General features: G+C 42.3%; 1 protein-coding gene across 1 annotated transcript; it reads right to left on the reverse strand.

The window, feature by feature from the left end:
* Positions 1-238: 238 nt before the first annotated feature.
* Positions 239-14,360, reverse strand: LOC116383004 (stereocilin). The gene is made up of 28 exons (XM_031846508.1): positions 13,625-14,360; positions 12,932-12,956; positions 12,259-12,838; positions 11,205-12,092; positions 11,052-11,114; positions 10,833-10,958; positions 10,444-10,610; positions 10,171-10,357; positions 9,732-9,847; positions 9,163-9,295; positions 8,883-9,065; positions 7,884-7,922; positions 7,631-7,807; positions 7,167-7,316; positions 5,721-5,779; positions 5,436-5,559; positions 5,206-5,288; positions 4,984-5,119; positions 4,294-4,496; positions 3,594-3,684; positions 3,314-3,485; positions 3,030-3,199; positions 2,565-2,720; positions 2,322-2,464; positions 1,783-1,931; positions 1,446-1,543; positions 609-756; positions 239-399 (listed from the first exon to the last, which is right to left on the reverse strand). The coding sequence occupies exons 1-28, from the start codon at positions 14,337-14,339 to the stop codon at positions 320-322; spliced, it is 5,361 nt and encodes a 1,786-aa protein (XP_031702368.1). The 5' UTR covers positions 14,340-14,360; the 3' UTR covers positions 239-319.
* Positions 14,361-15,436: the final 1,076 nt, after the last annotated feature.

Raw genomic sequence — 15,436 nt, forward strand, 5'->3', positions numbered from 1 at the left:
TGAAATATCATCTCAAGTGAGTTTTTATCACATATCTCGTGGAGTTTGGAAAGCCCTTTGTCAAATAAAAATGAATCATTGCATTATTTTCATCTGATTGCTCTAAAAAAAGGATATAATACAGTTCAAGTACATACACTTATTAACATATTGTCAAGCTGACATAATAGTGAAACATGTGCAGCAGAGCAAAATCCAGAGCAATGTCAATTAAAGGACCAACGCACAAAGGGAACAGAACAGTTCAAAATATTTATTTGAAGTACAAATATGATGATACCAAGGGAGGTCAAGGGTTAATTATATTCGTTCCAGCATGTTAAATGAGTTGCCACAACAAGAGGCACAGAGCCAGTGAGGATATAGTAAAGCTGCCTGCTGCTGGAGCCGAGTTTCTCCCTGTGGAAGCAGACAAACAGAGCATTTATCATCACCTTATAAACACAACATAAAAATCAAATTGATGAGTGGAAACAAGACTATTACCATAATAAAAGTATATGCACTCATAAAACACACTATGATAAATAAAATACATATAACAGCCTCATTATGAGGAGGTTATTAAAAGGACATTTTATCACCATCAATGTTTTTTCAAGACCCACCTCTCAGCTCCAGCAGGACGTCTCCTTCGTATCGAGCGAGTCCGACAGCGTGCCTTTGCTCCGTGTCCAGCTGAGCCCACTGCTCCTCAGTCACAGCCCACGCCTGCTCCGCACTCAGCCACGACATCTGCACTGCGCTGAACACCACCTGACAGACGCACAGCAAACGCACATACTAACTTACTCATACAGGACACTTTGTCATTTGAGAGGAGGCACTCTGCTTGTATTTTATCACACTTTTTGGCATATTTTTGGACACTCTAAAAACATGTCTAAATATTAAACACACACCACAGTATTTAGGATACACTGTCTATATCAAATGTATATAGAAACAAATGAACAAACACTGCATCAACAGTTATAATTGTGAGAAAATAAATGAAATAAAAAATATTATTTACATTATTTTCAGATAATCACAAAGCAGCAGATTATATGGAAAAAATATATACAGTATAAAATATCTGCTCATAGTTGTTAAAAGGTATTTTTCACAGCCAACATTTTGACATTTAACAGTAGAAAGGGTATTACTAGTAACATTAATGATGGCCCAGTTAGTCATGACAGAGTGACAGTGAGCCAGCATGTACAACAACAGGACCCTGAAACTAGGCCGCGAAATGGAATTCAGCTTTAATTCATTTTCTATTGATTCCTATCTTTTACAGTTTATGAGACTTTAGGAAAAGTTAAATGTTATATCTTAAAATCGAACAATTCAGCCAAATGTTCCCATGGTGCTACTCATAGATGACTCTGTACTGAAGCCAAACATTGTTCTGTAGGTTAACCTGAATGAATGGCCAACAAGTCATAGTTGAAACTCACTGCCATCTTTTTTGGTGACATCAGGGCGATGGCTTCAGGGGTGATTCCCTCCACTTGTTCTTGTACCAGAGCTGACAGCACCAGGTCCGCCAAGCCCACTGGACAGAGACACAAACACTGTCTAGTCAGATAATTAATGATCCTCATATCAAATCACAGGAAGTGTAAAAGTCTTCCTAAACTTTTAAACCCTCGGGATATTTTCAATTGCACCTATCCATCCAATAGCTGTCATTCTCTCCTCGCACCCTCCTCACTCTTTGATGAAGAAAACTATTACAAAAATGCTGACCATAAAAAACCTTACACCCTCCAGGGATGTCATATTCTACTGTACCTGCCAGTGTCCCAATTTCGGTGAAAACGTCCGGTCCCCAAGCACTGACTGGACCAAAGGCCTCAGATCTGGACAAACGGCTTGTCAACTCCTCCATCTGCTGCTCTGTGCATGGCAGGGAGGTCTCCCGCAGGAACAGGACGGCCACACTGCAGTGTGAGGAAAATGATTTAGGACTTTATCCTCTTGTGGGGGTAAGTAAAATGTTTTATGAGGGTTGTGCTGCTAATAAATGTGCACCAGCCTCCTGCTATACTTCTGTTAGGAGGTGAATGTGGTGGATGTGAAATCAGTTAAACACTCTCTGAAACCTAAAGCTTTAGAAGGATTGAATATGTTTTACCACTGCTACTAAGTACTACAGGTTCAAAATGTGTTCATCTTTGTTTACGCTTGTCTTTGGTTTGATGCAATTTACCTGTATTTTATATATGTCACAATGAATTTGATGAGGCATTGCTGAGTGTGAGCCTTCTTTTAACAACTGTTGTTGACTGTTGTGTGCGAGAGACAGTTTATACTTCATGTATTTGACTGACCTGAGGTTGTAGGGGCTCAGTCTTTTGATTTCTGATGGATAGAGACCACACATCAGATGGCCAAATGTTGCCAGATCAACAGCTGTTAACTGCTCCACTTTCAGTTTGCGTTTCCGCATCATACCTAAAATCACCGCTCTCATCTGCAAAAAAAAACAAAACAATAGAAATTGGAAAAATTAAAAACACACGAATGGACATGTTTTTACTTGATGTTTTACATCAGAAGGAAAAATTCCAAACCTTTTTAGGGCTCCAGTCTGTAAGTGTCCCCAGATGTGCCAACACACCCAGGTCAGTGAGACTGGCGTCCTGCAGGTCTCTTTCTCCCATCTCAGTCACCACAGGGCCCAGAGCCAGCACCTGATCCGCTCTCAGCTCTCTCACCGGACTGAAGGACTGGATTGAGTGAAGAACCAGAACATGTTTTAACCATAGATTATGTCGATGTTAAAACACTACATGTTTTACTCAGCTGTCCTTGTCTCTTAGGGTTGGAGATTATCAGCCATTTCTCTGACATCACAAGTCAAAATGTATAAGGATGATGCAATTTTATCAAGAATTGTGTTGTAATGTTTAGATACGTCTGATGGGAACAAGATCTTAACTGAGAGGGGGAAAGAACTGCTGCACCACTTTGAGGAAACACGCTGATCTGATTTGATACATTCTTGGCTTCCTGAGGTCTTTCACAGTTGTACTGACCTTCCTGAGTTTCAGCCACAGTGCTCGGCGCTGCTCAGAGCTCATTGAAGGGTCCTGAGCGAAAACTTCTATGCACTGTTTCACATCCTCCTGTGACATACGGCTGAGCTGAGTGGATGTCCAAGCTGATGGAAACGTCCCTCTGATGTCTGCACAGCTCGGAACTGGCACTGCTCGAAGAGACAGCAGTGAATTCAGCGCAATGATAGGAATGAAAACTTATACAAAGCATTACCCACAGTATCACAACAGCACCACAAGTTACAATCAAATATTTATTGAACCTTTTGCCCTCCTGCTCCGTGCTTTGACAATCCCTCGAATGAGACTCTGAGTCAGCCGTCTCTGACGATGCTGGTCCATACACTGAGTCACACAGACTCCACCCACCACACTGTCCTCCCAGCGACTTTGACCCACCAGGACCTGCTCCACTGTGTCTTTATTCAACACTGTCTGCACAGAGGAAACACATATCATCATGCCATGCCTTAAAAAAAAGTGTAATGTGTTGAGTGTAATGAAATTAATTATTTGCTTAGGTTGATGCTTTTGTGTGCTTACCAGTGGGATGGAGTTTATCTGCTTTGTTGAGAGAGAAAACACCAGCCTGCCCAAATGTTCCACATCCCCAACTTGCCATTTGGATGGCTCCCTGACAAACAAGTACACAAAGCTTAACATTACTGCTGTTTTATGTAATCCATATCTTAATCCAAGCGTGTTTTCCCATCTGGCATTTTATGTATTGTAGACTGCAACTCCTTTTATTCTACCACTCTACACTAACAGGTGCAGAAGTTTTGTTCTCAATAACTTGTTTATTTATGGTTTATGTGTGAGGGACAACTTATCAATCATTACTTCCCATAGGAATCATCACTGCCTGGTACGACATTCCCATCAGCCTCAGCTGTACTTTGTATTTAGCGCTAATCAGTGAATGGTAGCACGCAAGCACGCCACACTTAGAAGGTGAACATGGTAAACATTCTGCCAACTAAACCTCAGTCTTTTTTACATTGTCATTGTTTGCATGTTGGCATACTGACATTAGCATTTAGCTTAATATGGTGATAACAGATTAAAGTGAAGATCACTTTTTAAACTCCTCTGTGAAATATAACTGTTCCTGTTGTTTTTGTGCAGTCAATAAATTACTTTTTAGAAATAATGATGGAAATGAAGCTCTCAACATATTATTGACCCAGGTGTCATAACCACAATATGTCACCGTTTCGCCAGATGTTTTTTGTTTTTTTACCCGAGCAGGTCTTTTTGAGTGAGCAGCGCACTAATATCTCTCAGAGCCTCTTTAGGAAGGCAGAAACTTCTCATCTCCTCCAGCCGCAGAGCCAGCGCTCCTTTGTCCACCAGAGACAAACTGTCCCGGTCCAAGAAAGGCAGCAAAGGCCCCAGGACATCCAGGGTGGTGCCATCAATCTCCCCCTCAGCCAGATAGGAGCCCTGCAGAGCATCACATACAGTCAGGGATTTAACATTGATATGACTTCACTCATGTGAAAAGCTGTTAAGTGGATGAAGCAAGTTATGTTCTGAATCTCTTTCTCCATCTCTTTCTCTCTTTGTATGTCTGTGTGTGTGCTTAAGAAGCCTGAACCAATAAATGTAGTTTGTTTTTTGTGCCCCATTAATGTGTTAATACAAATCAAATACATGAGCCACCATCACTGACGCAACCGCTGATTTAATTTACCAGAAATAGCATCTCTGAGTCCCTGTTCTGAATGCTCGTAGTGCTGGTTTATCATCTTAATAACCCAGAGGTTCATTTAGGATTTCTGTTTCAACTTAATGTTGTTTATAAATTACATGCACCAACTGGTGTCTGATCACACTTTTCTACGTGAATAAAGCAATGTGTCAAGTCCTGCACATTGTGTAAGAATATGCAGTAAATGCAGTATTTGTATAGTTTATGTTGGTGTTTTACCAGCTCAGTTACAGCCTTCTCGGCTAAATTTGTCTGCTTGTAATGTGGCATTCTCAGGAAATCAGCAAAGTGTGCCTGAATGTGGTCCAGAATGGCCCTGAAGGATGCATTGGAGAGGTCCTCTAACATCGTCACGCTGGAAAAGAGCAGAGCAGAGGTGTAAAGTGTAGAACACTTTGGATAAACTGTGAAATTGTTCACGTTTAGTAAGGAGATACTTACGGTAGAGTGGCAGCAAACCCAGGACTCAAAGCACTGAGGATGATTTCAGGTTGTTCCCTTAATTCATCTACGATACATTTTCGCTGGTAACACAACCAAAACACATCTGAACTTGTTAGAATGAAACATGATTTTGTATTTTGATATGGAAATATATAAACAACAAACTAATGAATCTGGTATAAGAGACTATAAAGAGTTTGAGGAGTGCTAAAGTATTTGTTCCTCACCAGAGCAGGTCTTATGCCTCCAGGCAGCTCACTAACAAACTGAAGCAGCTCCACAAAATCTGTATTGTTGCTCCAAAGCCTCAGAAAGTCACAACTCATCCCACTGGAAATATGACCCAGATCCCTACAAGTAAAGGAGAAGTTGGTATTTAAATTGTTTGTTGAGTGAGTATCAGACCTGAAATTGACTGAGACTTCTGAATCTTTAATTCCGTCTGCAGGTAAAATTACTGAATGATTAAGATCGTAGATCTGAATGCTCTGGTGCAATACATCCTTACTTACCTCACCATCCTGCTGGTAATGTTTTTATATTTGTGGATCTTTTTGAACAAAAGCTGAGCCTGTCCAGATAAAAAAAGAAATGGCATCAGACCCGGCATTTGACATAACATTTTAATAAAATAAGTTAAATCAAAATACTATAAACTTGTATCTGTATTTTTTTTCTTTGCATGTTTTAGCTCCTTTTAGACACGTGTGCTTGCACACAAGTCCGACCAATATTTTCTCACATTTTGGCAAAAGTGTGAGTATTATAACATACTGAGTATACTAGAAAAAGCAAAAATAGTTGCTTATGCTGTGTGAATCTGTTGGTCCTGTTTCAGAGGATGTTTTGAGTCTCTATGAGTGAGTGCCTCACTGTTGTAATCCAATTAAAATCAAATGAATGTGCTTTGTGAAGAACAAACTTTTACAAGCCAGCTTTCAACTGGGTGAGTGTTCGATGCTTAATTAAAGCTTTTGGCTGAAATATCACTTTAAAGATGTTAAGTGCAACACTTTGGTCCAGAGCAAGACATTTTCTAAATGACTGTTCAAACTGCTGTGAAAGTTGATATTCCTGGTATTAAAGCAGCGTTAGGCTAAAACATTCATGTTTCCCAGAGGATGAACTGTCTCCATTTGAACACCCCATAAACTTTCATTTTGTGCCACTCTCAGATCAAGACCGGAGTATTAAAACGTCTCAGAATTGAATAGGCGGATTAACATGAGGTTGAGCATCAGACTCACCACTGGTAAAACTCTAAAGAATAATTACATTGTCACTGTATTGTTTATTCCATCCAACTGTTTCTTATTTATGAACACTGAAACTTTTTGAAAAAACTTTTTGCTTTCTTGAAAAGCAGTTCAACTCAGCTACAGACGGAAAACACTGGTGGTATATCACTGATACGACTGTACCACATTAGATACCATATCTTGTACATGTGTACAGTGGCATTCATTTCACACTATAATCTCGCAAAATATTCCTCAAACTGACTATAAAAGGATATTTAACACAGGGTGCAGAAGCATTTCACTTTAAGGTTATTCAAATACAATGTTTTTATATCAAGTGTCACAGTATATTTTAGTGCAGCTCCTGACCGAAAGGGCAATCTTTATTGACTTGACTGAGGTCTTGTTAGGCCAAGAACTGGAGGTGAAACACATTCTTTGCTGTGACAAAATCCCTTCAAGATAGCCATTATTAATTTATGCTACACTTCTCCACACCATTGTACTACATCCAAACTAATTAGCTTGATGGCAGCTGATGCGTGTGGAGTATTAATATCCTGAAAGGCTCACCTGAAGCATATCCAATGAGTAGCAGATTAATGGGACCGAAGCTGGTAACATTTTCTTCTTTAGTCGAAGAACTGGCAACCTATTGTTGTCATATCAATGCAGTGTGAAGTAGCACACAAAGGTAGGTTAAAGGCAAATGTGCACCTGCTGTGGCGACCAGCGTATGTCTCTGTACAGGCTGACATCTCTCAGGATTGTTTCTCCATTTAAGGTTTCTGTCAGCTTCCTCAGAGGGACGAACGGTAATAGACAGTTTGCCTGCTGAGTGATGTTCTGCAAGTATCTGTGCAGAGCCTGTTGACACACAAAAACACTGTACATTTAAACTTAAAAACCTTAAAAGGCAACACAAATCAGATTGTATATATGTGGATGATATGAACACTCTCTGGAACCATTGTGCATGATTAGCATGGATACTGCATTAGATTGGATTAATGTATCTCAGGCCACAGTTTTTTGTTTGTATCTGTATAATGAAATATGATCCTATGCACCTCTATTGTGTCAATCTACTCATGTGACAACAAGGTGAGCCACAGCTAATTGTAAGGAGGGATGAAAATATAAGAGAAGTGTCGTATGAAGACAGAGAATAGCTGCGTCACCTCCTGCATTGCATCGTATAGCATGGCTCTGTGGCCGGGCTTCAGCTCAGTCAGCAACATCTTCCAGCACTGGCAGTGTTCAGCTTCACTGATCTCAGGCCAATGGAGGTCTTTGAGCACAGCAGGAGAGAGACCAGAGAGTAACGGCTTCAGTCTGCACAGTCTTTCCATGGTGAGCTGGCAGGAAGAGAAACACAGTGATGAAAGTGCAGTTGGCTGAAATTCAGCAAAAAACTATTTTGAAAATACTTACAGAAGTGTCCTTTGAAATCTTGAATAACATTTGAAAAGCCTGAGGAAAGTATTCGAAAGATTAACACAGATGCATACAAAAATATACAAGTGTTTCATATTTATATATTTTGGTCACATATTCAATCAATGTTTATCCTCTTCTTTTCTCTAGAAACTTGGAAGTTAATTAAGGCGAGACACCTCAGGCAAAAACATTGTTTTTAACGCACTGGTCAATTTTGACATTTTGGGCTATTTTGCTTTCATAACATGTCTTCTTTCAGACTAGTGGAAACAGCACATCCATAATACACGTTTAGGTCGTTACTTTAATACTTTGTTTATCTATGACTGTAGATTTCTCCTAAATTGACCAAAAGTTAGCATTAGATAATCTCTCATTTGCATATTTAAACATACAATTTCAGAAAACTAATTGTCTTAATGTAAGTCATAGCGATATCTATTAGTTCACCTTTACAAAACATATCTTTAAAGGATGTTTTCTCAAAAGGAGTATTTTCTTCAGCAGCACTTACATACACCAGACTTCAGCTCCATTCTCATCTATATATTGAAGGCTTGTAGGGGTTTGTTCATAAATCATTCACAATCTGATTTATAGAACATCTTCTTCATAAAAACAAGGCAAACATTGACTTTTTTTTAAATGTATTTTTTATGGCTGTTGACAGTGTTTTCTGATTTATGAGGTGATAAAAAAAATAATCCCAAATTCCCTCCTTGACCCTAATATTTCAACAAAATTAATCAAGAATTTTGAACTTGGCTTCATCCAATGTTCAGATTTCTGTTCTGGAAATGTATGCAGATAAGCACATATTTAATAGCTAATGATAAGATAATGCCTCATTTGCATATCTAAACATTCATTTTCAGAAAACTTGTCATACAAAAAATAATTTATGGCTTACTAATATCTACTAGTAGCAATTAACAACTTCATCAACGAGAACAATGACAAGAAGTCACAAAGAAAAACAAATTCCCTGCAAACCTCTGCTGGAGAATATCTGTGTAATCCTGGTTGTGAGAGGACTTCCAGGAGTAGCTGTGAGGGGAGCGACAGCAGGAAGGAAGCTCCTAACTGAGGTAACAGACCGCTGAGGGCAGACAGCTCTGGGGGAGCCATGCTGCTGACGTTCAGGGTCTCGACAGCTGGTATCAACCAAGAGGACAGCTGTCCATGAAACACAATTAAACAGAGAAAGACATTCAGGATGTGAGTGGTTTGAAGCAGATTCTCTGCAAAAGACTAAAGAACATGTGCTGCTTACCCTGCCACTGGTACTGATGAACCCCTTTGACATGCACTGAGCTAGCTGCTGCCAGAGAGCCGAGGACACGGCTGAGTCCTGAAGAAATGAACCCAGTTCCACGGGATCCAGGTAACATGCAAGGACCCCTAACCTGCAAAACCACATTTGCTGTCACTTTTGTCTCTTTTTGGGGCATTTTTTCTTTATAGAATAGTAGACAGAGAATGAGGAGAAAGACAACTGAGGTTGTCCTTACCTTGTATAGCCCCACACATCAACACCTAAACAAACTATGACCTAACTCATTGGTGCCAATCTTGGATGTCAAGAAATAGTCTCTGAGTCACCTGAGGGGTCATGTCAACAGGGGACAAAATCTATCTCAAGTATATCAGGCATGAGATGATTAAACCTTTTAGTTTAAAAAATAGCACCATGGCCAAACACAAATACAAATCAACATCAACTGCAGGACTTAAGCTCTGAATATGAACCATCACTGTGGAAACACATTGGAGTGCTGTCCGTCAGATGACTCACCTTTGAGTGTCTTAAGTGATCACAAACACAGAGTATCTGGGTCTCACCTCGGTATGTTATCGCTGGTCAGATTCCTCTGCTTGCTGAAGAGGGTCCGGAGCACATGGCGCCCCCTTACACCATCCAGACTGCCGTTGCCTAGCAAATCTACCAGAGGAGTAAGCTAAAGGAGACGAGAGATAGAGTGTTAAAACACGGAAAAACTAAATGTAACGCACTGTTTCTTCAAAATATCTCATAAGAGTTTATCTGGGTTGAGACAGGTCACTGTGATTCAGTCATCTTTTATACTAATAAATCCATCCTCTGGTCCTTGTGTCCTGTGTGGAAGCATCGGTTTCTTTATATATTTATTTAGATTTTGTCTTTATTTTGTCATCTGTACAAATGTAAGAACCACAGTGAATGGCTTTACTAATCACCTGACCTTGTCTGAGATTACTAACGTCTGTGAGAGAGGTACAGCAGGTATGTAAAGATTTTTACCTGTTGTGATGTCAGTTGCTGAAAATGACTGACTGGCAGGTAAGGCAGAAGCGGGAGGATGGAAATGAGAAAGTACGGTGGCCATGTAGGGACATCACCCACCACACTCGACTGCAGGAGTCTTTTTACAAAGGCCTTTTTCTGCAGTGACTTCATCTCTGAGCTGTGGTCACGAATGGCTGTCAACCTAAAGAGTAACTCAGAAGCTGTTAGCATCAGGACAGTAAGATATATCAAAACTAAACGCAGCTGTTTCTTGTGTCGGTGACTCACACGCTGTCGTTGACTATCAGGGAGGCTGGGAAGCTCATGATGTCAGAGACGGACATGAAGGGGATGAACTGAGACAGGTCCACAAACAATTCCGGGGTCACCCGGGGGAACTTATGGATGAAAGCAGCAGTCATTGTTTCCATGGCTTGCAACTCTTTTTGAGACGCCTGACAGAGAAAACAAAAGAGCGGGACAGAAAGCGATTGTATTTAATGTGGCCCTCTTTAACTATGCATGGGCTGTGACATAGATTCAAATAAAATAGATACAGCACAAGACAGATAGAGTAGAACTGTAGTCAACAGAGGGATTTAACCCTGCACAATTAGCTTAATATAAAATGTCAATAATAGTCCACCCAGGCTTTTGTTGGGAGTTTGAAAACAAACCTGGCCAGTTTCAACTTGTAGCTGGTCCCAACTTTGATGCATATGGGAGAGAAATCTCTTGACAGCATCTTTTTCAGCAGACATAACTAGAGTGCGAATGCTGTCTCTTGGCATCTGAAGGTACTCCTGTTGAGATAAAGTGAATCACCTGAATATAAAGTTCAGTGAACTGATCTGTTGTTGAAGTTTACATTTAAATGTAGCTGCACAGGCCACTACCTGCAGCAGAAACCTCAGAGCAGATGAGTTGTCGTCCCGCTGGATGAGGTCCCACAAGACAGGCTGATGTAACAGCAAAAACAACTTATTCACTCTTTGCATAATGTGTGTGAGAGTGTGTTTGTGCGTGAGTGTGCCAGTCAGCTATCTTACACTGAAGCAGCTCAGTAGATCCTCTTTTAGAGTGACGTTCTGCTCTCTGCGGAGGAAGACTCCCACAGTGTGCAGGACACTCATGGAGGCTTCTGGTTGCAGTGTGGCCCAGGAGGTGTTGTCAAGGAGACTGGAGAGGAGGATAGCCTGACCCAAACCTTGTCTCGCCTCTCTTTCCCCCTCATCCAGACCCGAAGAGAGGCCTACCATGAAGTCCAGGACTCGCAACACGTATCCCAGCGCCACTAAAAACCCTTCACGCTCCCCTCCCTCAACCTCACACACAGTCAGCTTGTGTAGAGCTTCCACCAGCAGTGGAGCCGGGTCCACACACAGCTGCGATGTGTCAAACTCATACGGAGCCGGGAGCATGTCAAAAAACCTCTGCAGGAGGCACTTCCTGCCCTCCAGTTCTGCCTGCAGATCAGCACAGAAATCAGCAAACTGAGGCATTGCTCTTATCAGCCGATTGAAGAGCGTGACGTTCAGACAAATGTACTCTCTCAGTCCATGTGTCTGCTCACAGAGCTCCAGGAGGGTGGAGTTGGTGAAATGATGCACAGCCCACGCCCTGTAGTGACAAGTCTCATCAACGGTGTCAACATGGGAGAGATCGTGGATTTTGGAGCAGTACGCCGCGGCCCAGCTGCCCTCTGGCAAGGTCTGGTGCGAGTCAGGGGACTGTCTTCCACACATAGCTGAGATCAGGACGGAGTTGTTGGGCAGGAAGCAGTGCCTGAAAGCCTGGGCACTGAGCAACCTGTTGCCCAACTGGGCCACACAGCTCTCATCGAGTACCGGACTTTCTATCACCTCACCTGTCAGCTGCACACACAGGTCGTCTATACTTGTCAGGTTAAAAAAATGGTAGTCCTTTGTCACTGCAGCCTGCAAATATTTAAGTTAGAATAAGGAAAAATGAAGTAGAAGGAATTATGAGTAAAAAACAAGCAATGCACAAGTACTTATACACAGCATGTCCTCAGTACACCTTAATTCCACAGATATTTAGCAAAACGTTACCAGAAAACACGTAAAAAAATGTATTAATTACCTGTTGTGCTCTCTGTAGCCAGAAAGAGGAGTTGGCACAGACCGTGTTGTTGAATTCATGGGCGAAGAACTCGCTGCAGACATGAACCCAAAGGAAGTCCTCCTCAGCAGCAGACAGGTACCAAGCTGCATCAGAGCACGTGGCATGCAGGTCGAGCCCCATCTGGGCCTCTGCAGGATTAACTGACCCGTTCTCCCCTTCAAACAGTTTACAGTAGAGGAACACAGTAAAGTTGGAGACGCCTGTCAAGCCTGGGATGGATTCATTACACGCTGCCTCCAGGATTTCTATAGAGGTGGAGTACTCAATCTCTCTCTGCTGGTTGAAGCTCTCTCTCATTCTCCCTGCTTGTGGCTGGTTTAGCTGGGAGAGATGAGGTGCGGTAGAGAGGTCGTGAAGGTGTTTTTGTTTGGAGATTGTTCGTGTAGAGGGGCCTTTTTTTGGAGACGATTGAGCCGGTCTTAGTCGTGATCTTAGTTCATCTGCTTCAGTGGGGGGGCAGGACAGGAATGGGAGTGAGCTTGGAAAACCCCGGGAGCCCAAAGCCTGAGTGTTCCACGTCACATTATGTCTTATCCCCCTACATGTGACAAAACAATGGAAGAAATGTGAATCTAATAATTTACTGTCATTTATGTGGACTGCAATCATATAGTGGTTTAAAATACCTTACCATAAGATCAGTTGTCTAAGGTCACCTTGAAAAAGACAAATGAAAAGCAAATATTAACAGAAAATCAAAGAGAAAGAGTGGTGGAAAAAGCAACTGCTTCTGCAGCACACAACCATGCCGGGTGTACAGTGCAGCTCAGCTAACAATGCCCGAGATATAATGTTACGGGCATCAATGAGAGGATAAAGAGATTAGCAGGGCTAACAACAGATGCTTTCACCGGCCAGGATGATTATAGAGATTTTAAAGCAGTGTCAGTCACTGTCACTGTCTCTCCTGTAGCTTTCAGGTGAAACTAGGGCCAAACTTATGAGGCTATTAACAAGGGTTTTTCCTCTGTGAATGACACTAAATACACTCTAAACTCTGCATGACTTACTTCTAAACCTAAAATAGGTTTGAATTGACATGTTATTTAGTTAATAGCACACTATCTTTTCTCAGACTCAACCTCTGAAGCAAAACTTTAAATGTTTCAACATACAGCAGCATCTGCCATGTGAACTAACTAAAGGATGCTCTTTCTTAATTAGTAAATTATTATGTAATCAGATTGTGTGTATGACTACATGTAACGTAAACAACACTTAATGATGCCTGTTTCTGTGTGCGTAGCCAAGTTTGTAACTCTGCTTTTTGTCTAATTTCAACGAGTTATTATCTCTTATGAGGCCAGCTGCTCCACATACTCACCAACTGAGCACCGGCCCCGTGCATTGGGCTGCGGTACATCCACCAGGCTGCTGACATCATCAAGCAGCGCCATGGTAACTCGTGACACTTTCTTCCTCAGGCTACCGTAGACAGAACTACCCACCCTGTGCAGGAGGCCGCTCCTCAGCCCATCCAAACTCTGCACCAGAGCTACATTTTTCTGTGCCAAGTGGCCACCTCGCTCTCCTCCACCTGAACGGGATAACGCCTGCAGCAGGAAGCTTTGCATGGAGTCTGGATCATCCTCAGCGGTCACTGCATCTTCCAGAGATGCATTTCCAGACAACCCATCCTGCCTCATGGCCTCAGGAGGCAAGCTGAAGGCCTTTAAACGTCCAAATAGACTTGAGCCCCTACTGTGTTCACCACCTTCCCCTGCTGGGTGTAAACTGACAACAGGCTTCCAGCTGCGTGTTTCTAGAAAACGCAGCAGTTGCTGAAGCCAGTGTACACTGAAGGCACAGTCACTGCGACCCTTTAGAGCACAGATGAAGCCCTGCAGGCCTGCACTGGCCTGACCATAGGTCCCACTGAGCAGAGCCTGAAGTGCAGCTTCAAACACAGCGCTCACTGTCCTCCAGTTCTGAGATAAGAAAGTCAAGAGAGGCCGGTAGGACTGACGCTCTGACAGACTGATCAGACTCTGCAGCAGCCCCAGAAGCCAGTCCCAGTGAGGGCTTCCCCTCAGAGACATAAACCAGTCCTGCACTGTGACGCTGGGTCGGGGTGGGACCTGGCCGTTCCACTGGTTCAGTGCAGCACTCCCTTCAGACTGGAGGAAGTAATGCAGCACTTTCTCCCACAGCTGGTCCTCGTCCGCCGGTGCCTCCTCCAGCTCAGCACCCATCTCTTGGAGGTACAGAGAGATGTTGTAGAGGAAGCCCGAGAGACGGTGCCTGTCAATTGGCTTGTTTAATGAAGGCAGGTTCTTGCTGGGAAGTACACCAATCGTTTTTAGGCTCCCCATGATATTCCTCACCCAAGGGAGCACCGACTGGTCCTTGTGTGGTTCTGGAGGAGCTTTTTGAGAATTCCAGCCACTTCCTGTACTCCATTTTGAAATGATCTCCTTAATAATGGCACCTCTCTGGTCCTCCTTACCACCTCCTGAAAGAGTCCCATAAGAAAAAGCTAGAGCCAGCATCATGTATTAGTAAACACACAAATATTGCATTTAGTGAAACGTTTTGATGTCGCACTCACCTGTCTTCTTAGCGGATCCTTGTCCCAGTAAAACAACACAAACTACGATGCTTGTGAATGTAAGAGTGGCCATCCCTGGCCCTTTCTCTGCCATCTTCATCTCATGGCAGCATGCACAGTGACACAGTGGTGTCCCATCTTTCCCTTCAGGCTGTTTTTCCTATTGATTTTACAAAAACCCTGTGTTTAAACGGAGACTGTCTTTTTTTTCATTTCCAGCAACGCAGTAGACTCAAGGAGTAACGTATCTCAATTGAGAGGGGATATTAAACCTTAATGACTGGCCACCACGTCACCTTACCACTCTCACTGCATGGTCACTAAAACACGTATCGGTAATGTGCTTCACTATGAGACAATGACGCAGGCTATAACAGGTAGGTCCTTATGTGATGTAGAGTGACCAAAGAAAAGTTATGAACATGGGGCAAGATATTCATACACACAGTTAAATACACAGTTCTTTAAGGGATCACAGTTTGACAAGAATAGCAAAGGATCTTTCCCTGTTTAAAGTATTTTAAATGTCAGTGGTAACTCACAATAATAACAAACAACAACATAAAATAAAACTTACCAACAGTACAA

The sequence above is a fragment of the Anarrhichthys ocellatus genome, unplaced genomic scaffold (assembly GCF_004355925.1).
Source record: "Anarrhichthys ocellatus isolate YVR2014 unplaced genomic scaffold, GSC_Weel_1.0 scaffold6, whole genome shotgun sequence".
Lineage (NCBI taxonomy): Eukaryota > Metazoa > Chordata > Actinopteri > Perciformes > Anarhichadidae > Anarrhichthys > Anarrhichthys ocellatus.